Source organism: Mercenaria mercenaria, chromosome 2 (genome assembly GCF_021730395.1).
Source record: "Mercenaria mercenaria strain notata chromosome 2, MADL_Memer_1, whole genome shotgun sequence".
Taxonomy (NCBI): domain Eukaryota; kingdom Metazoa; phylum Mollusca; class Bivalvia; order Venerida; family Veneridae; genus Mercenaria; species Mercenaria mercenaria.
The window spans coordinates 47015521-47038653 of record NC_069362.1 but is presented as its reverse complement, the minus strand read 5'-3'; the positions used below and the strand labels follow the sequence as shown (position 1 = coordinate 47038653).

At 35.4% G+C, this 23133-nt stretch overlaps 1 protein-coding gene across 1 annotated transcript in view; it reads left to right on the top strand.

Annotated features, from left to right (window-relative positions):
* The window catches only part of LOC123562180 (protocadherin-10-like), a 30466-nt gene extending 7556 nt beyond the window's left edge, over nt 1–22910 (top strand). The window contains exons 3-11 of the mRNA XM_053536513.1: nt 7543–7733; nt 11797–11850; nt 12135–12218; nt 13995–14105; nt 15264–15383; nt 15759–15911; nt 16622–16703; nt 17475–17584; nt 17874–22910. Coding sequence (XP_053392488.1) covers nt 7543–7733; nt 11797–11850; nt 12135–12218; nt 13995–14105; nt 15264–15383; nt 15759–15911; nt 16622–16703; nt 17475–17584; nt 17874–18554 — 1586 coding nt within the window. The 3' untranslated portion in view covers nt 18555–22910. The remainder of the gene's footprint in view (nt 1–7542; nt 7734–11796; nt 11851–12134; nt 12219–13994; nt 14106–15263; nt 15384–15758; nt 15912–16621; nt 16704–17474; nt 17585–17873) is intronic.
* Nucleotides 22911–23133: the final 223 nt, after the last annotated feature.

Genomic DNA, 23133 nt, shown 5'->3' with positions numbered 1-23133 from the left:
TAGTTATCAGAAAGCCTGCAGCTACAAACTGGGTGATTTTGTGCACATTTCAAACATTTGTGCTTGTAAGTACAAAGGGGCCTTTGACACAGACCCTTAAAATTAAAGTCATAAGAAGTGCGTGCTTCGACAGGCGCTATACTATTTGTGGTAGTGCTCAGAAGCCACAATTCAGTGTCGACTACATCCCAACTACTTGTAGGATCCACGCTTTTTCTCATACGGAACTGATTGTTGTAATACACCCAGTTTGCATTGCGAGCTGCAAGCTTTCTGATAATAGACATATATTTCAATAAACCTTGAACAGATTCAGGGTGTTTCATTACGTAAATCGAAATAAAAATCAGAAAAGCATCTGACCATTTTTCAATATTCGTGATATTTTTTGTTTACAATTCTGGCTTACAATTTTGCCATCTTGAACAACTAAAAAAGACGAGTTTACACTATCTTTGTTCTCTGACAACAAAAAGCTTACTTCGATAAACTCATTATTCCAAATCTTCGCTTTTATCGTTGGGGGAACATGAAAATGGATAGTGTTAATCGTTAAAGGAACCAGAAGTTGTGGGTTTATGTGCTCGATGGCTGGTTCGAATGGCTGAGCAGTTGAATTATTTATTGCTGGATTGAATATTTGATCAGTACTGTTATCATAAATAGACTGAAAACTTGTACCTTGAACCCGCTGCCTGCGGGGTAAAGGCCCTGGAATTTCTTGTTGAGGTACCCCTTCAGCTGGCTCTACTTGGTGAACAGGTGGAGCCGCAGGTACTAGCTGTGGGGCTGCTTGAGGTGGTGATGGTTCATTAGGTTGAGGTGCCGGTGTGGAGTGAGATGAGCCGTAAGGTGGAGCCGGACAGGCAGATACTGCTTGAGGTGGTAATGCCTCGTGAGGATGAGGCGGAGCTGTAGAAGATACTGATAATGCTCGAGGTGGTAATGCCTCGTGAGGATGAGGCGGAGCTGTAGAAGATACTGATAATGCTCGAGGTGGTAATGCCTCGTGAGGATGAGGCGGAGCTGTAGAAGATACTGATAATGCTCGAGGTGGTAATGCCTCGTGAGGATGAGGCGGAGCTGTAGAAGATACTGATAATGCTCGAGGTGGTAATGCCTCGTGAGGTTGAGGCGGAGCTGTAGAAGATACTGATAATGCTCGAGGTGGTAATGCCTCGTGAGGTTGAGGCGGAGCTGTAGAAGATACTGATAATGCTCGAGGTGGTAATGCCTCGTGAGGATGGGCGAGCTGTAGAAGATACTGATACTGTTCGAGGTGTAAGCCTGTGAGGTTGAGGCGCCGCACTATCGGAGGTGAGCCAGAAATTGTGGCACTGTGAGGTATAATCCAGATAATTTTGTGCACGTTGGTATTAACCGCACTTTTCATTGCGTTTAAGGCCACATGATTGGTTGCGCCAACCGTACCCGACTTCTTTTTGGTATAAGGCATCTATTAAAATTAAGGCAAAAATAACAAAATAACAAACATTATTATATTAATTATCATAAAGTTAATTAATTTAATTGTGTAACAAATTATGTTAAAAAAACTTAATTATTAAATTAAATATATTTGAGTGTGGTTGTAGGTTTGAATCCCTCGAACCTGTTTTATGTACAGAACCAGGTATCCAATGGTGACTGTACTAAGTTTTAGATGCAACCATCAGAGAAAATGCCTAGACAGTGAATACTACATTCAAAATGTCAGGTTTACATTGACAAAATTGCATCATCGACTTTGCTGATGTACGCATAAACTTCGATAATCAATTGTATAAATGTATTTATTTGACGGCATTATCGATAAAATTTAATTAGACATGTAACAAATAATGAATACAAATTTCAAAAAAGAAAAAAATATAGTAAAATACTTCTCTACAGTTGAAAACGACTTTATCTCAGCTGTTTTTCCAAAAAGAGGCAAAGCTTTGGTATAAACTCCGCATGAACGTATTCAATCCGATTAAAGACTAAAGTCGTGTAATACGTACCCGGTCCAAACAAAAAACTGCTACTGTGTGCAGATAAAGGGGTTTGTCCCTTTATATGGTACAAACCGTATTATCATGAAAAGGGCGCTATATAAATCTGGTATAATAATAAATAATACTTAACAATCGTATAAATGAATTTCTTAATAATGAATCATCTTTTAAATGAAACTCAGGCCGGATTTAGATCCGGGTACCCTTCAAATGACCATATCTTCACCCTATATTTTCTTATTGAAAAATTAATGTCAGAGAAGAAAAAAAGTTGATATTTTTCAGTTGAGATGATAACGGCACCATAATTGATTTTCCAGGAAATAACGCCCTGCAATTTTTGAAAATATTACTACTTCATGTAGACGATGCAGTTATAATAGGGAAAAATGAGACTAATTTCTAGCCATGTCTACTTCTACAACTATTATCATATGTGGAAGTTAAAAATTAATTTCTCCAAAACAAAATGTGTCGTCTTTGGTACTAATAAACCCAGCAAGTACATTTTCAGAATTAATGGTCAATCTATTTAATCTAAGTGAATAGGGGGATAAATCTTTATGTGTAATTTTCTCAAGCTCTGGATCTTTCCTATCTTGTAAAAAGCATGTAGTTTCGCAGGCAAATAAATCCATGCACTTGTTATATATGAGGTTCAATAACCTTGACCTTCCTATCGATTTATAATTGAAGTTATTCGGCCACAAAGTCCGGCCACAAAGTCCTCTCTATTCTAACGTACGGGAGTAATATATGGGGTTTTGAAAACTTCGATATGGTAGAGCAAGTCCACACCAATTTACTTAGACAAAGTACCCCTAGATACATGTTGTATGCTGAACTTGGACGTTGCCCTATCGAAATAATCATTAGATCTTGAATGGTCAACTTCTGTAACAGGTTAATTCAGTTCAAAAACACTAAATATTCCAATAATTGTTATCTATATAAGATAGAGTCAACTCATGCCTTTAAATGGGCTGCTTTTATTAAACAAATTTCTGACTCAACTTGAATTTTTTACCTATGGTTAAACCAGCACTCATTAAGCTGTAAAACTATACATACAGTTTAAACGTACTTTGATTGATTAATACATTAAGGTCTGGTCTTCGCAACTTGAAACTTCAAATGAAGGAACATGTGTAGTTGTTTTAAAGGTAGCATATCATTTGAGGAATATTTCACTTTACTTTTGAATTCCCTTAGACTCCCAATTATGCATTTCCATACAGGCAGCCATAGATTCACAATAGAAACGGGCTGGTTGAGCCAGTCATTTATTCCATACAAGGAAATTTGTTCTGTGCCCTTTAAAAGACTTAGGAGACAAATTTCATTATTTACTTGTATGCCCATTCTTTAAAGAAAATCCCTAGAAAATTCTATACAAGACGCAATATCCCGAAATTCAAGGAACTGTTTGCCACTAGAAATCAGAACAGCTGAAAAATCTTGCTAAATACGTTCGGATTATTTTAGTCATTCACACGTTTTAATGTATCGTTACAGTATTCCTCTATGCCCATTCACAACTTTACATGTACTTACTTAGTTTCAGTATTCATCTATATCCGGTTTATAGTTACAGTATTCATCTATGTCCGTTCAAATGTTTTAGTTTATAGTTTCAGTATTCAACTATGCCCTTTCAAAAGCTTAAATCTATAGTTAAAGACTATTCATCTATGCCCTTTCACAACTTTAATGTTTTAGTTGAAGTATTCATCTACAACTGTTTTATAGTTACAGTATTCATCCAAGTCCGTTCACAAGTTCAAATCTATAGTTACAGTATTTATCTATGTCCGTTCACAATTTTAAAATTTATAGTTGAAGTATTCATCTATGTCCGTTTAATAGTTATAGTACTCGTCTGTGTCCGATCGAATTTATAGTTACAGTATGCGTCTATGTATAATCCTTTGTTATACGTTTTTAGCTCACCTGTCACAAAGTGACAAGGTGAGCTTTTGTGATCGCGCGGTGTCCGTCGTCCATGCGTCCGTGCGTCCGTGCGTGCGTGCGTAAACTTTTCCTTGTGACATCTCTAGAGGTCACATTTTTCATGGGATCTTTATGAAAATGGGTCAGAATGTTCATCTTGGTAAATTCTAGGTCAAGTTCGAAACTGGGTCACGTGCCATCAAAAACTAGGTCAGTAGTTCTAAAAATAGAAAAACCTTGTGACCTCTCTAGAGGCCATAATTTTCATAAGATCTTCATGAAAATTGGTCAGAATGTTCACCTTAATGATATCTAGGTCAAGTTTGAAACTGGGTCACGTGCGTTTAAAAACTAGGTCAGTAGGTCTAAAAATAGAAACACCTTGTGACCTCTCTAGAGGCCATATATTTCAAAAAATCTTCATGAAAATTGGTCAGAATGTTCACCTTGATGATATCTAAGTAAAGTTCGAAACTGGGTCATGTGCCGTCAAAAACTAGGTCAGGAGGTCTAAAAATAGAAAAACCTTGTGACCTCTCTAGAGGCCATATATTTCAAAGATCTTCATGAAAATTGGTCAGAATGTTCACCTTGATGATATCTAGGTCAAGTTTGAAACTGGGTCACGTGCGTTTAAAAACTAGGTCAGTAGGTCTAAAAATAGAAAAACCTTGTGACCTTTCTAGAGGTCATATATTTCACAAGATCTTCATGAAAATTGGTCAGAACATTCACCTTGATGATATCTAGGTCAAGTTCGAAAGTGGGTCACGTGCCCAAAAACTAGGTCAGTAGGTCAAATGATAGAAAAACCTTGTGACCTCTCTAAAGGCTATATTTTTCATGGGATCTGTATGAAAGTTGGTCTGAATGTTCATCTTGATAATATCTAGGTCAAGTTCGAAACTGGGTCCCGTGCGATCAAAAACTAGGTCAGTAGGTCTAAAAATAGAAAAACTTTGTGACCTCTCTAGAGGCCATATATTTCATGAAATCTTCATGAAAATTGGTCAGAATGTTTACCTTGATGATATCTAAGTCAAGTTCGAAAGTGGGTCACGTGCCGTCAAAAACTAGGTCAGTAGGTCAAATAATAGAAAAACCTTGTGACCTCTCTAGAGGCCATATTTTCCATGGGATCTATATGATAGTTGGTCTGAATGTTCATCTTGATGATATCTAGGTCAAGTTCGAAAGTGGGTCACGTGCCGACAAAAACTAGGTCAGTAGGTCAAATAATAGAAAAACCTTGTGACCTCTCTAAAGGCCATATTTTTCAATGGATCTTCATGAAAGTTGGTCTGAATGTTTATCTTGATGATATATAGGTCAGGTTCGAAACAGGGTCATGTGCAGTCAAAAACTAGGTCAGTAGGTTTAAAAATAGAAAAACCTTGTGACCTCTCTAGAGGCCATACTTGTAAATGGATCTCCATAAAAATTGGTCAGAATGTTTATCTTGATGATATCTAGATCATGTTCGAAAGTGGATCACGTGCCATCTAAAAGTAGGTCAGTAGATCAAATAATGAAAAAACGTTGTGACCTCTCTAAAGGCCATATTTTTCATGGGATCTGTATGAAAGTTGGTCTGAATGTTTATCTTGATGATATCTAGGTCTTGTTTGAAACTGGGTAAACTGCGATCAAAAACTAGGTCAGTAGGTCTTGAAATAAAAAAACCTTGTGACCTCTCTAGAGGTCATACCCTTGAATGGATCTTCATGAAAACTGGTCAGAATGTTCACCTTGATGATATCTAGGTCAAGTTGGAAACTGGGTCACGTGCCTTAAAAAACTAGGTCAATAGGTCAAATAATAGAAAAACATTGTGACCTCTCTAGAGACCATATTTTTCAATGGATCTTCATGAAGTTTGGTCAGAATTTTTATCTTAATAATATCTAGGTCAAGTTCAAAACTGGGTCATATGAGCTCAAAAACTAGGTCACTATGTCAAATAATAGAAAAAACGACGTCATACTCAAAACTGGATCATGTGGGAAGAGGTGAGCGATTCAGGACCATCATGGTCCTCTTGTTGTAGTTGTTGTCTGACTAAGGAAAAAACGAACATGCTCTGTGAAGAAAACAACCGTGCAATTGAAATAAATGGCTGTGCGTCCGTTTTATGTATTTCTTCAATATATTAGATTTAGATAAAACAAAAGAAAAATATCAGCCACTGTCCCCCACAAACATAAATGTTTATATCACCAATACCAATACCCGGAGTATGTGAATTTCTTGTATTATATGTTTTGTAAACAGGTAATTGCAAAATGATATTTTCTATAGATATACTTTGACCTTCAAAAATGACCTTAGTGCGAGTTCATTAACTAAGGTGGATCTGGTATTCGGATCATCTCGGTTGATGATTTACGTAATAAATAGGTATATAATGTAAGAAATTGACCGAATTGCGATCAAAGACTGCACAGTGTATTGGTAAGTGTGATTGCCCCTGATACATGGCATGCATGCAACCTGTGGGTTCGAACCCCAACAGAATTTCTTTTTATTGTAATATGGATTAGGCCTATAATGCAAAAAGAACGTATCATATTTCATTGCCTGGACTTAAATATTTACTTTTTTGAATTATTTTTCTTCAGTTTTTTTCCCACAGGTTTTCTTTTATATTTTTTGTTCTCTCAAAATTTATTTCTTATCAGAAAAAAAAATATTTCATTCACAAACAAGGTTAATCCTTAGATTCGCTGGCAGTTTCGATTTTTGAATTGTCCGTTGAATCATCAACGTTAATACCGGCTTTCGTGAAAAAAGCTGGACATTATACAATGTAGTTATCGAACTCACACCTACACATAATGCATTGTATGCGAGGTTCACGCTAACCTACTGCGCCAACGTGACAAGTTTAGTACGTCCGATTGGTTGGTATCTTTTTTTGTATAAAATATTTATTCAGTAAACTATAGCACCCCTTTACTTGGATTAGTTCAATATTAAAAGTACATTTACGCCCGAATCCACAACGTATATCTATAATCTGTGTTTCTTCAATAAAGTTTTGTTCTGTTCTGTTCTGATAATTTGGTACTTATATGCTAATAACTACGCTGCATTTTTCCATACTTCAGTAGAAAATGGTGATATCTTGAACTAAACCAGTACTTCCGTGGAAACGAATTAACAACGTAACGTACATACCTAACTTTGTGATACAAAGGCTTTAACACACGTATTCAACTACACAAAGTAGTGCGATAAGTAAGGTATACTAGATCATTATAGTCAGTATTTTTCGACAGATGCATTGAATCTTCAGGGCACATTTTCAGCGGTTACACACACACCCACACAAAAATGTAGACAGTTGAAGTCAGTGCAATGGTGTATAGAAGAATAGAATCACGTTTGTGTAATTAGATAAAGCATCTTTTAGTATGCCGTTGTCCAGATATGATTTCGTTTGATGCTCCGAGTCAATCGAGTCAGTTGTCGTGCTATTTTTTAATATTTCCATTCAAACACTTGAAATCGTTTAGTTGGTCCAGCAGAATGTATAATTATCTTAAATAATTTGAACTGGATATGACTTTGTATAATGAAAACGTGTATATTCCAGGTACTCTGATATTTAATGGAACGAAAACACAAGGACACACTGTAACTTTCCAAGTGAAAAACCCCAATGCTACAAAGAACCCTCAAGGATTTATGAGTGATATTAAGAGTGCTCTCAGGCTAACTAACAATGATACAACCTTTAAGCTGCAAAACACCCAACAACTAGATCTGGAGAAGTTTTGGATAAGTGTAAGTGGCAATTTTTAATAGGAACTGTTCAACAAAATCGAAAAAAAAAATCTTTGATAAAGGTTCTACACAGAAAGCCAACCACAAACAAGTTTTGCCATTGTAAACTACATAAGTAACAAATGTTTATACATGCATGAAGGCGCGAAACATTTTTCTTTCTTCTTATATGAACTATAAATACGAGTAGATGAATTGTGATTGGTCAAAATGTAGAGCAAGGATGAAATAGAATCTCATGATGAATAGATTTTGCTTTTGATTGGATGACCAAAAAAACTATCAAAGTCAGTTTTGGCAATTCGAAATAGTGACTAATTATGTTGTTGAACAATTAAAAAGCGGCATTGAATTACGACTGTATCCAATTTCTAAGAATGCCTTACCAAAGAAACCAGTGAGAATCGATATTTTTGCTACATAATATAACAAAGATTTTTAATAGTGTACTGTCAATTTGAAACTGAAAATTAATATGGGCTTTGTCTCTGCTTCGGTTAACATAAATTTTACTGACTGGAAGAAATATCGCCAGTTTTATTTCTCGGAAGGCCAGTGGATTACAGATAGACATGGCAGTAGTTAGAAATACACTAGTCTAAACCTTTGATATTTTTTTTCTATATTTCCACTAATATGATCAGTCTGATACAACTATAGCCTTAAATGACACCTTTTACACTTACGCATTATAGCTGTTGACAATTAGCAGTAAATACCCATGGAATGCCGGGCACCATGCTAATTGTAGGGTGGCTGATTTCTGCCATTTCCTGTTGGCGTGTCGGTGGGGCGAAAAAGTTTGAAAAAAAAAACTAAGTTGGCGAGTTTTCGTGTTTTTGTTTTGTCCTGTCGGTGGGGCGAAATCACGTCACATTTTTCTCGAAAACTCGAAGTTTGGAAGGCGCTGACACGAACATTTATCTATCGAGTTTTCGTGTTGGTGGGTATCAATATGTTGCGTTGGCGCCATTTATTTTGTCGTCAGCTATCGTAATTTTGTGTTTTCGCCCCGCCGACACGGAAACTCAACAAATTAGGCATTTATCGAGTTTTCGTGTTGTCGTATTTTACCCCACCTAAAGGAAAACAGGACAAATACATTACTTGTCGAGTTTTCGTATTCTCGTGTTTTCGCCCCGCCGACACGAAAACACGAAAACTCGACAAATTAGGTAACAAAACGAAAACACAATAAATATTTTTCAGACATCTCATGTAAAACGTAAAGTTAACATATTCCGAAACCAGTGGCACGGGGTTTTAGAAGCATTTTCCTTTCCATTTGAACGAACCGTCAATTAAGAATTTAATTATATTCAGTAAAGATCTGAGATTATAAAACAGTACAACAATTTGTCAGATGTCTACGAAAGACCCGTGGTGACATTTTAACTTCATTATTTCACGATTTCTGCTTCATGATTTCACGATTTCCACTTCATGAATTCACGAATTTACGATTTCTGCTTCCTGATTTCACGATTTCCACTTCGCGAATTCACGAATTCACGATTTCACGAAAAAAACTTCACGATTTCTTGATTTCACGATTTGCACTTCGCGAATTCACGATTTCCACTTCACGAATTCACGATTTCACCATTTCACCATTAAACTTCACGATTTCATGATTTTTTGATTTCACTGTTTCCATTTGGCCAATCAATTCCGTTACTCTCCATTCAATGAAGTGTATACGTAATGAATGATCTGGATTACGGATGAGTTTATACTCCTGCATACGTCTGTGTGGAGGTTGGGGAGGGATATGGTGCCTATACCAACACAGTATTGGGTACTTTCAACACTATAACATGTATGAACAAAATAAGATTCCCAAGAAGCTTTACTGTTTTAGACAATTCCAAAATATATAAGTATGTTTAGGGTCTCTCCCTTGTCATTATTGAAACGTATGTATGAAATGGTATTCCCTGCTTCATTTTTATCCAAAATTTGAGGTACGTGAGGGGGTAAGATGGTATTCTCACAGAAATATTTGAAATTTAGGAATGCAATGGTGGCCTCTGGTGTCTTGTTTTATCCACATGTATATGTTTTACATTCGTGATTTTTGTTAATATGAAATGCATTATTTTTGTATGATTTTGTTTGTATTGTTTGAAGTTTATTCTGTAAAGCACTTTTGAACGTGCACATATGTATGAAAAGAGTGCTAAATAAATGTGGTATAATATCTAAAATAGATCATATTTAGTCAATTTTAATTCTTAAAGTTATACGTTGTGTATTTGTACTGTTTTCATGTTGTCGTGTCGGCGGGGCGAGGACACGACAAATCCCTAAAATGTCGAGTTTTCGTGGTTTCCTGTTGGCGGGGCGAAAAAAATATACGAAAACTCGACAAGCAATGTATTTGTCCTGTTTTCGTGTTGGCGGGACGAAAACTTGACAACACGAAAAATCGACAAATACCTAATTTATCCAGTTTTCGTGTTTTCGGATCGAAAGCACGACTGCATTTCAAATAAAGGGCGCCAACACAACATATCTATACCCGCCAACACAAAACTCGACAGCCCGCCCGCTTAGCTCAGTAGGGGGAGCGTTGGTTTACGGATCGCGGGGTCGTGAGTTCGATCTCCGGGCGGGGCTTATGTTCTCCGTGACGATTTGATAAAAGACATTGTTTCTGCAATAATTCGTCCTCCACCTCTGATTCATGTGGGGAAGTTGGCAGTTACTTGCGGAGAACTTGTTTGTACTGGTACAGAACCCAGGAACACTGGTTAGGTTAACTCCCCGCCGTTACATGACTGAAATACTGTTGAAAAACGGCGTTAAACCCAAAACAAACAAACAAACAAAACAAAACTCGACAGATAAATATGTCATGTTGGCACCCTCTTAACATCGAGTTTTCGCGTAAAATATGTCCAGATACCTCTTTCGCGAAAACACGAAATCTCGACAAATTACTAATAGGTTTTTGTCGGGTTTTTGTGATTTCGTATTGTCGTATTTTCGCCCCGCCAACACACCAACACGAAATGACAGCAATCAGCCACCATATAAATGCAAAAGTAATAAATAGTCGGTACATATGCTATTTGCTAAATGCTTATTGTCATAGCACAAGAGAAATATGCATGCTTATTATCAAACTCGTAGCATTAAGGTTAGTTCTGCAAGTGTCTAAAGGATTTGAATGATCGTATTTTGAGAAAGAAACTTATGGAAGGCAGGTGCGTCATGCTAATTGCTAAATGCTAAATGAAAAATATTTAATCCAAAATGGCAATTACTAAATGCTAAGTGCCAAATACTTTAAAATGCGGAATGCTTCTAATTAAATTCTATATGCCATATATTGAATGCTTAATGCAAAATGCTTAATGAAAGATTGCTAAAAGATAAATGTTTATCTTTGATTTTTTGAAAAATTCGTTCACCTAATGAGCAAACAGCAAATAAATGTACACTTGAATAATATGAAAACATGTAACAAAGGCCAATGACTATTGAAAGGTTGGAATCATAGATCATTTATTTGAAAAGAGCACTTAGCACTTAGCAAAAAGCATTTGGCATTTATCAATTAGCATTTTGCAATTAACAATTGGCATTTATCGTTTGGGAATTACTGTATTACCGTTAATATTTGACAATAAGCCATTAAGCAAAGAGCATTTTGCGCTAACTTTTTCTCTTTAAACAATTGTCATTTAGTATAGCGCACTGGCTTTCTATAGAAACTGTTTCCTCAAATGTGTTCAGATTTACCTTTTTGAAGAGAGAAAACTATTTATAGAAGTACAAAAATTTTTTTTATAAAAACGAACAGACTATGATAAGCATTTGGCATTTAACTGCATTAATTTTATCTTTCACACAGTTGGCAATTGACATGAGCAAGGCGCAACATATTAAATCACTTAATCAGTTAGCAGTACGCATTATACGACATTTCTACCTGGTTTCCGGAATTAAGTTATTAGAGATAAGATCGCAAATACTGAATCAAGGAAAGTAAGCACAATTGTTGTTTGTTTCATTTTTTCCTTTGTATTTCTAGACTAATAACTTTTTTGTTCTTCAGTATGAAGTTGACATAACCACGATAACCCTGACAGTAACCTGCGATGGAAATACGGTACTTATTTTTTTTCTGGACGAATGCATGTAAAATAATGTAAACAAGATCGCCCACAATTCCCGTTACCGTTAAAGAGACATACCTTTTTTAAACATTCACTTGTGACAGTGCGGCGTTTTAAGTTCGTTTCAAAATAAAGGACTTACGGTTTGTTAACATCTTAATTGTGCATCTACAACTATACTACCTGTTCTTACATGACCGAAATACTGTAGAAAAATGGCGTTAAACCCAAAACAAACAAACATATATGCACACATGTAATGAATGATATATTACAGAATGATGTGTTCATAAGTGTGACGCCAGTGAATGAATTTACTCCAGTATTTGTAAACAGCCCTTACAATATAACATTACCAGAGGTAAGTTATAACATAAAACTAGAGAAATATGTTGAAACAGAAAGACATCATGAAATTAATTTTGTATTGATGAACTAATTTAAAAATAGCCTATGTATTAGTAATTTATATCTATTTTGTTGTAAATATCGACAACTCTTGCCTCAGGAATATGTCTGTATGGTAAATGTCAGGTATTTATGAGGCTTCTATTGTTTTGATTACAATCAAAGGAGGTAATTTAATTTAGAAAAAATAAGAAAGCTATCTTCATCGAATAAAGATGACAAGTTTATTGGCACAATTAAGACAAAAAGGATGTATTCTTTTTAATTAATTATAAGTTACAATTTTCTTTGCTCCACTGACGTAGATGTTTATGTGAGCTTTTTATCTAAACTGAAAATTTGATAAAGTTAACTCCCATCACTCAGATTATATGCAGCTGTGCTTATTGAACAATTACAGTGAAAAAAGATAATGTATAGGCTTTATAGGAAGTTTTAAACTTAACCAAACTTTTTCGAAGACGGACCCTGTAGTCTAAGCTCTATCAACCTTTACATTCAGTAATGTTTTGTTTCAGTATGATACGTTACGTCATAGCATGCTACTTTGCAGAATAATCATTATCGTAATTATTTAAACATTGTTATGTTACACTTCAAAATGGTAGCAACGCATTTTGTTAAACACTACCCAAATTCGACCGAGTTTTGGTAGCGACAAAATGCGTTCGATGGTACATATGATGTGTTAGGGATCATGGAATAGTATTTTGGTAGTTTTTTATTATCAACATTAGGGGCTGTGCTCTCTTTTTTTCCATTACGAACAAAAGAGAGAAATAAAAGGAGGGAATGTCTCCTATAAAAAAGTTGGGAGAGGGGATACTGAGTTCCCCTCCAGAGATATAGTTTTTGTATAAAAACAACCAAAATGTAGATTCCTGAGCGTATGAAAGGGGCCTCAATCAACGCTTTTCCAGGCAATTACATTGTATTGTTTGTTGTTTTGATGTACTAGTGTTGTCGGAGAAATAGTCCACCGAGTTTTTTTTCAAGCACGAAAATGTTGAATTCTGTAAAACGAAGTATAAATGTGAGGATGCACGTAGGCCCTTCACCTAGATATTTTAAGCATCCATAAATGGTGAATTATAAGTCTGATTAAGAGGTTGTAGATAAACATTTCCGGCATTTTTTCTTTTTAAAGGTGAAGGGTTTCGAGGTTACATGCCTATCTTGCATACACTTTTAAACGTATAATACAACACGTCTCATGTGATCTTTTTTCATGAATCTCATGAATTTTAATCTGAAACAGTCTGTACTTAAGGGCGTTTGTGAAACCTGTCCCAGGGTCATGCGAACGACATAGTGTGGTGAACAGTTGTGCCACGTTCCTTAAATATCTTAGATGTATGTCAAAGCTAGAGTTGCATTCACCTCTTTCACGTGTGTTTTAATGGTCCTGCTTGACTGTATATTTTCAAGGTCAAAACGTCAAGGATCAGTGACTCAGTTCCATCATGACCCTCTTTGAGATATTAGTGTTCATTTTTCACAAAATATTCTTTTTGTAAATCATGAGATAATCATTAATACCGTTTTGCGTCGGAAGTGTTCATATTCAACACATTTTATTACAACGTTTTTGTAAACTACCGAAATGCGTTGAGTGGAACGCATTTTGGACCCGGCCGATTTTTAGTAATGACTACGAAAATGCGCTGCTACCATTTTGAGCTGCCACACATTGTATTATATATCATAACTTTAATATATTATTTTGAAGTCCACGCGGGTTGGCACTGTGGTATACAAACTGAAGTCGAAAGTTAAAGATGAAGATGTGGGAGGTGTTCAGAACTTTTATTTCCAAATTCATCCATACAGTATAGCTGACGTAAGTAAAAATACTTAAGACCTATATCATGATAAAAATAATCATGTCTTTCCTGCTAGTTTGTTGTTTGACTTTATATAACCGTATGATGTGAATGGATAAGTCTTCTGAGAGGTTGGGTCTGTTGAAATTCCGTTATTAAGGTTTAGGAGTATATCACCAAAACACAGAAATTTTTGATAAACGAACAACATTGTTACCAATATTTTACCTGACCATTACATGTTGTGCCATACTGTCCCCTTTAGGCAGTCCTTCTCTGGAATTCAATGTTTATATCAGTATACTGACACTTGTTTTTTTAGTTTTTGTTATGATAGCGTGTATATTACATTACTCTACAAAACAAGTGTCAGTATACTGATATAAAAACTGAATTCCGGAAAAGGACTGCCTTAAGGGGCCCGACTTCCGGACAGTCAAACGCCTTTAAAAACTCACCATTTTCAAGGAACTGTTATACATGTTCGTTGTGATGCATTTGCAATAGCGTGCGAGTGTTGAAATTTCACATATATTGGTGGAACACAGTTTTCAGCAATAGTTTTTTTTTTATTTCTTTACAAATGGCATTCATTTTCAAAGGGGGACAAATTTTTCAGAATATTTTAAGTATCTGTCCTAAACAGTAAAACATTTTTAGTTTGAAATACTTCCACAATTTTAGGTGGAACTTCATGGATTCAAGAAGTATGTAGTTTGACTGTACATGACCTATTTCTTAAAAGTTGGTCAAATAATTGTAGATTTTAGGGCTAAACTCATATGAAATCTGAACGCAGCCATTATCGTTATTGTTAAATGACGTGAACTACTGCAGTATTAAATGGACTTTAGTGAAACTTCATACACGTGTAGATGTTTGTGACTAATTTATGATCAGTTGAGCTGTTACACTATTGTGCCCTTAGATTCGGTTGAATGTGTATACGTAATTAGTGCATGGTACTTTCTGACGCAAACCTCTTCTTCGGTTTAAAATGGACTGAAGTAAAACTTTTAAACACCTGTTCACCATGACCCCAGTTGCGCGCGACATATACCCTTCGATAAGATATGGAGCTTTTGTCCTCTATAATTTATTTCTGATGCAATATAATAAAACAATTAATGAATGGCTCCTTTCATGTCAATAAGAGTAAATCATTTCTATTTTAGTATGACGGGTCAGCCTTTTTCAGTATTCCGGCTTCTTCAACAGGAAATATTACTCTAACAAAACCGCTTGATTTTGACACAACAGCAAAGAATACCCGTTCCCTAAACCTAAGTGTAGCGGTAAGAACAAGTTTGACGCTCTTTTAAACTCCATTATTTCAAAGTATGATTTTACAGTGAAATAAGTCTTTACTTTAACTTGTTTATAAGCCATTAAATTTGTACGAAATTGCTTTATACCGCAATTATAAAAATCTAGAAAAAAGAAGGAAAAACAAAACAGATTAATAGCACGTTAGGCAAGATGTACAAATTAATATCAAGAATGATTGCATACCGAAAAGTTACAATGCATTTCACTGTGTTCTAAAATGCTCATTGGTTATTCATTTGAATAGGCAGATCATGTAAAATGTTCATGTAAACACGTTCCTTACAGTAAATCAACTCAAACAAATTTGTTCAAAGCATGTACAGACAGTCTTTATTTTAAAGGATGGCCAATCAGCTGACGCGAAAACAGCTCGGACCACATTGCAAGTAAATATAGAAGATGTAGACGACCAAGTGCCGTATTTTGAGTATCCAAATTGTCCAGCGCCGTGTCCAGCGCCGGCATTTGTGTCTGTAACACGTCTTTTGTACACGGTATGTAAACAAAAGTCTTTAATCCTGTACTTATTTTGCTCTTCCAATATGCGATTTGCATTTGCAACATGTGACCGTACAATATAATTATACAATATTATCCGTACGAAAATGCAGTACGCAGACTGACAAAAGCTGTTGGCGGATAGTAGTAAGTAAAAATCACACATTTAACCTTAAAGTATTAAGTTACTAGCAACATAACTGATGTGCAATATGGCACCATTGTGTATTGTGCCTTGCTGGAAATTATTTGGTAAGAAACGAACATTCATACTTCCATCCTAGGGCTTACAGATTTTTTACAAAAAAAAAAAAAAAAAACAAAAAAAAAACGATAAGTTTTCAAATGGTCATTAGAACGACTGCCATTCATAACTCTAATGATTAAAGTGGCACAGGAAAAAAAGAATGCCATCAAAGTGTTACTGTCCACCATACATGTGTCTATTATTCTAATGGGTGCTGTCGTGTCCATTTCTGCACATTCGAAAAGTTTACAAAGCATACATACGTACAGTCAGTTAATATATTTTAATCAAATAGTCACAGCATATTGGAAATTGTTGGTTAGCGTCGCACATTCCAGTTTTTCTAAATGGGTGGTCTGGCTATAAATGTTTAAAGCAAAGTAATTACTATGATCGTCATATTTTTATTGACGGGGAAGATATCTCAACGATTCATTTATTTTTATTTTTATGACTCAGGGTTCTTTGGAGATAACACCACCACTGAAAGGAAAAGATGACGACACTCTTGGGACTGCTTTACTTTATTCTATAAAGTCTGGTAAGAACATTGTGAATTCAACAGTATATATAAGAAAAATAGTTGACAAAAATAAAGTCCTTTTAAATATAATAATAGCTATTTTCTTGCCTTTTGTTTCAGTCTTAATAGAAAGATTGTTTCTTACGTGGATGGCACGTGTGTGTGCTTTGTTTGTTGACCTGGTTTACGTATGCAAGGCTAGGTTAACCACTAGAATTGCCATTGAGATGTTATAATCTACTTTTATGTTTTTCATTCTGCTCACCTATACCACGGACAATATAAGACGATAAGAGTCTGATGGTCAGGAGCTTGATTCAACGATTTGTCACATGTTTTCGCGACTTTACATATAGTCATATAGCATCTCACGTAACAAGATTTAGGTACTAGCTTGCTCTTGTTTCCGTTAACTGATTTGAGTACCATACATGTAGAAAACGATACTAACTAGTCATGGACGAAATTAACTCTGAATTTTAAAGTTTTGTCTGTTATCAGTGAAAAGATTATCTTATTCATATGCGTTTCGACAAATTGTGTTTAGTAATCATGTTATTTCAAACATTAATGTGAATGGTTATCAAAGGCAAGAGTTTAGGAGACAAACGATTTTTCGACCGAAATGGCGGCCGCAAGCCTAAGCAGTAAACCTTGACAGCATTCTTTACCGTTCCAAAGTGTAATATGCACAGTTTAAATTTTAGGCAGCGAAGTTTTGTGTCCATTCCCTTATAATTAGTATTCGCCTGAACAATATATACTAGCAATTCAAAATGGCTGTTTCAGGTAACAAGAACAATTTATTCACAATGGACGCGAGCACAGGTGCTGTCACACAGGCGAAATCTGTCGATGCAGCTAATCTGCCGGACTCTGAGTTTAGACTCGTTATTGAGGTATATGTCACAGATCTGGATTTGTATGAGTGTATTGTATTTTTGGTCCCTTTCTTTTACGTTTTTGGCTTCACACAACGTATTTCTAGACGTTTACGTAAACCGTCATTGGATTTGCTTTTAAAATATTATTGCTAATACTTTCATCTTTTCTGATATAGACTACTGAAATTTACCAACCACTTCGACATGCTACACATTCTTTTATTTGTTATGTAAAATTTGATTTTTTAGTTTAGTCACTTTTAAGAATACTTAGTTTCATAAATATAATGTTTTTGTCCTGAAGGTAAGGAAAGACCTCCAGAACATTGATTTGTCATCCATCGCCATCCTTACTGTAAAAGTATGGGAGCGTTTGCGAAATGACACAGGATACCCAAAGCCGCCTGTAGGTCGGTCTACAGAAGAAAAAGACGGCTCTAGCCTTCTGATTCCTCTTATTGTCCTTGGAGTATTGTTAACCATTGTCATTGTCGCTCTGATAGTCGTCTTTGTAATATACCGAAAAAAACAACGGGAAATGGCAGTGGGGCCGGCTGAGGACAAGTCAGAGCCACAGACGGAGGAAGAAGATCTTCACACTGAAGGCGAAGACTACACTGGAAGAGCTGACTCGGATGAAAGACTCGTTTTCGGTAACAAGGCCACGCTTGGAATAATGACAGACGACTTTCCAAGTACTGCAGGCGGAAGAGCGAATCAGTTACCTCCCTTGCCTATGAGAGATACAGCCACTGAGACAACTGAAGGGAAAAGAAAGAAAAAGTCTAGAAAGCGAAATAAAAACAAAGAACCAGAAATATTTGACGGTACGCGGGAGTACAATATGGGCGCAGATCCAGAGTTTTTCGACTCGACCGATAAATCCAGAGTGAAACGGTCGCAAAGAAGTAAAAAGGCGGATCCCTCCCTCCCAATTCAAGTGCCAAATGACAATGCCGCAGATATAGACTCTGTTTACATGTAGATAGTTGGACATTTGCCAAATAATTATCTATGGAGTTGTTTATGTCTGCGACAATTTGTATCAAAGTATCCAAGACGATATCCGAAAAAAAAGATCTGTTTTGTTAAAGTATCTCATATAACTATGGCTGTTTTAAAGCATTCTGACTTATAACCACAGCCTGTGGGTGTATATTTGTCATAAGATTTCATTATACAGTACAGTTTAGGACCATGTTTTAGTGAGGTATTGAAAGGTATCTTATAATAAGACAGTAAAACTATATACTTTTTAACTGAATCAGATATGGAACTACAACACGGGAAGAATTTGGCCAAGGACATTGAAAAAACATCAGATAAAAAGAAAATGTGTTTGATTTACATGTTTTCCCTCGTAACAGTCTGGTCTTATATTTTCACTCGTGGCTACGCTACTTGTTTAAATATGTATTTAATATCAACTTAAAAAGACATTATGATCTTGCACTGAAATGAATAGATACCCTCTACTTATTCGAAGAGTAAGTTATGTTGAAACATCCCCGAAACGCTTTACCAAAATTATAACCGCACGAGTTGCGTACAGCCCGTTAAGACTATACACGTGCGTTCATCAGCAGATTATGGAACAAGGGAAAAAAAGAAATCTTTAAATATTTTAATTATATATTAAGAGATATGATATATTTTTGTATTGTAGAAGTTATATTTTGGGCTCTAGTATTTCCCATTTGTTTCTGTTTTTTATTAGCTCACCTGTCACAAAGTGACATTGTGAGCTTTTGTGATCGCGCGGTGTTCGTCGTCCGTCGTCCGTCCGAGCGTCCTTGCGTGCGTCCGTAAACTTTTGCTTGTGACCACTCTAGAGGTCACATTTTTCATGGGATCTTTATGAAAGTTGGTCAGAATGTTTATCTTGATGAGATCTAGGTCAAGTTTGAAACTGGGTCACGTGCCATCAAAAACTAGGTCAGTAGGTTTGAAAATAGAAAAACATTGTGACCTCTCTAGAGGCCATATATTTCACAAGATCTTCATGAAAATTGGTCAGAATGTTCACCTTGATGATATCTAGGTCAAGTTCGAAACTGGGTCACGTGCCATCAAAAACTAGATCAGTAGGTCTAAAAATAGAAAAACCTTGTGACCTCTAGAGGCCATATATTTCACAAGATCTTCATGAAAGTTAGTCAGAACGTTCACCTTGATGATATCTAGGTCAAGTTCGAAAGTGGGTCACGTGCCTTTAAAACTAGGTCAGTAGGTCAAATAATAGAAAAAACTTGTGACCTCTCTAAAGGCCATATTTTTCATGGGATCTGTATGAAAGTTGGTCTGAATGTTCATCTTGATGATATCTAGGTCAAATTTGAAACTGGGTCATGTGCGGTAAAAAACTAGGTCAGTAGGTCTAAAAATAGAAAAACCTTGTGACCTCTCTAGAGGCCATATATTTCATGAAATCTTCATGAAAATTGGTCAGAATGTTCATCTTGATGATATCTAAGTCAGGTTCGAAAGTGGGTCACGTGCCATCAAAAACTAGGTCAGTAGGTCAAATAATGGAAAAACCTTGTGACCTCTCTAAAGGCCATATTTTTCATGGGATCTGTATGAAAATTGGTCTGAGTGTTCATCCTAATGATATCTAGGTCAAATTCGAAACAGGGTCAAGTGCGGTCAAAAACTAGGTCAGTAGGTCTAAAAATAGAAAAATCTTGTGACCTCTCTAGAGGCCATACTTTTGAATGGATCTCCATAAAAATAAGTCAGAATGTTCACCTTGATGATATCTAGGCCAAATTTGAAACTGGATCACGTGCCTTCAAAAACTAGGTCAGTAGGTCAAATAATAAAAAAACCCTCTAGAGGCCATACTTTTCATGGAATCTGTATGAAAGTTGGTCTGAATGTTCATCTTGACGATATCTAGGTCAAGTTTTAAACTGGGTCAACTGCGTTCAAAAACTATGTCAGTAGGTCTAAAATTATTAAAATCTTTTGACCTCTCTAGAGGCCACATTTTTCAATGGATCTTCATGAAAATTGATCTGAATGTTCACCTTGATGACATCTAGATTAAGTTCGAAACTGGATCACGTGCGGTCAAAAACTAGGCCAGTAGGTATAAAAATAGAAAAACCTTGTGACCTCTCTAGAGGCCATATTTTTCATGAGATCTTCATGAAAATTAGTGAGAATGTTCACTTATTGATAACTAGGTAAGGTTCAAAACAGGGTCACGTACCTTCGAAAACTAGGTCAATAGGTCAAATAATAGAAAAACCTTACGACCTCTCTAGAGGCCATATTTTTCAATGGATCTTCATGAAAATTGGTCAGAATTTTTATCTTGATAATATCTAGGTCAAGTTCAAAACTGGGTCACATGAGCTCAAAAACTAGGTCACTATGTCAAATAATAGAAAAAACGACGTCATACTCAAAACTGGGTCATGTGGGAAGAGGTGAGCGATTCAGGACCATCATGGTCCTCTTGTTTTATTTATGAGAGGAGACATTTGTTATTTATTTTTAATGTTTATACGGTTGTTAGCTGTGATATAATATTCAGTACGTCTGTACTTGTCTTGTACTGCTTGTATTTGAACGGAATTTAGACTCTGTTTAGGTTCCAATCTTTGATATGATTATGTCATTTGTGTAGAAGATGTCAGTAATGAACATATCTGAAGTTCTAAAATTGTCAGGTAACAGTACTGCTTGACAAAGTGTTTTTCTAGACTTCATAAAATGTTCCCATATTTTCAGTAGCGAACATTTCACAGTTCTTAAGTCCTAACATGTTTCTATCTTTCCAATTACGAACATTAACAAAGTTTTAAAATTATCAAAAACAATAGCGTTTTCCTTGTTTTAAGCTTCTCATATGTTGCCATCTTTTCAGTATCGAGCATTACCAAGTTCCTAAAATTGTTAGACACCTAAATTCGATTTCATTTATTTTTCAGTATCGAGCATTACCAAGTTCCTAAAATTGTTAGACACCTAAATTCGATTTCATTTATTTTTCAGTATCGAGCATTACCAAGTTCCTAAAATTGTTAGACACCTAAATTCGATTTCATTTATTTTTCAGTATCGAGCATTACCAAGTTCCTAAAATTGTTAGACACCTAAATTCGATTTCATTTATTTTTCAGTATCGAGCATTACCAAGTTCCTAAAATTGTTAGACACCTAAATTCGATTTCATTTATTTTTCAGTATCGAGCATTACCAAGTTCCTAAAATTGTTAGACACCTAAATTCGATTTCATTTATTTTTCAGTATCGAGCATTACCAAGTTCCTAAAATTGTTAGACACCTAAATTCGATTTCATTTATTTTTCAGTATCGAGCATTACCAAGTTCCTAAAATTGTTAGACACCTAAATTCGATTTCATTTATTTTTCAGTATCGAACATTACCGAGTTCATCTTATTATTAGCAAACACATTCTAAACTTCTAATATTTTCCATCTGTTCGGTACTCAGTAGTGAACATTACCGAGTTCCTAAAAAGGTTAGAAAATACATTCTGAAATTCTGATGTGTTCTATTCAGTACTGAAATTAACCATGTTTCTAAAAAGGTTAGAAATCGCATTATAGACTTTTGATAGTTTCCATCTCTTCAGTATCGAATATTGCAGAGTTTCAAATTTTGTTAAGATACAGTACTCTTTCTCACTATTAGGCTTCTAAGAACGATTTTCAGACACCTGTCGAATTTCGAAAATAGCACGACTATTTCAGTGGAACGAAAAACAAAAAATTCTTTGTCAAGCAACTGTAAAAAAATAATCGGGTAGTTTCAGGGCATTAATGAAAATATGTTTATACTACGAGCGCTTGGCGACGGCGGTTCCATGATTCCTTGCCTAGAAATTTGACGGAAAAGCTCTATGTCTTAATAATAAAACAAATTGAAATCTTAAAGTCTGCAATTGTTCGGCAACATTCAGAAATTACTTACATGTATCAATAATCTTGTACTAAATTAGTATTATAGATTTATTTAAAAGAATGTCCCATTGAAAATGTTTAAGTCTTTTAATTCCATTTTACTAATAGAAATTCCGTTATGCAAATGTAAAATCTGAAAATAAGGTAATGTACCTGTGTTCAGAATTTTGAAATTTCAGACATTAATGTATAGATGCAAGACATTTCTTAAATTACCGAAACATTCAGACGATCAACCTCACCTCTTCTTAGACTGAATATGTACGTGTAAAATACAGTAGCTGTAGTTTCTTGCTCTTTGTGTTACCATGTGATGTGATTTGGAAATCAAAGTTGAAATGCTAGTCAATATTAGATACAGTATGTACTGTAAAGAAAGGATTTTTCAATAAATTATGAAATATATATGGTTTATAATAATTTATTTTATGTCGATTGTGAAACAAGTTCTAAAATTTACATGAATCTCCCTCAACATCTCATTATCGGTACTAGTCTAGTCCGATTTTGCAGATATAAGCTTATTTAAGAAGTTACAAGCATTTTGTTAGTATTTGGTCCAACATACTTTTATAACATATTTTTGGTATGCTGAATCCAAAAATATATGTTGGCCATCTGGGAAATG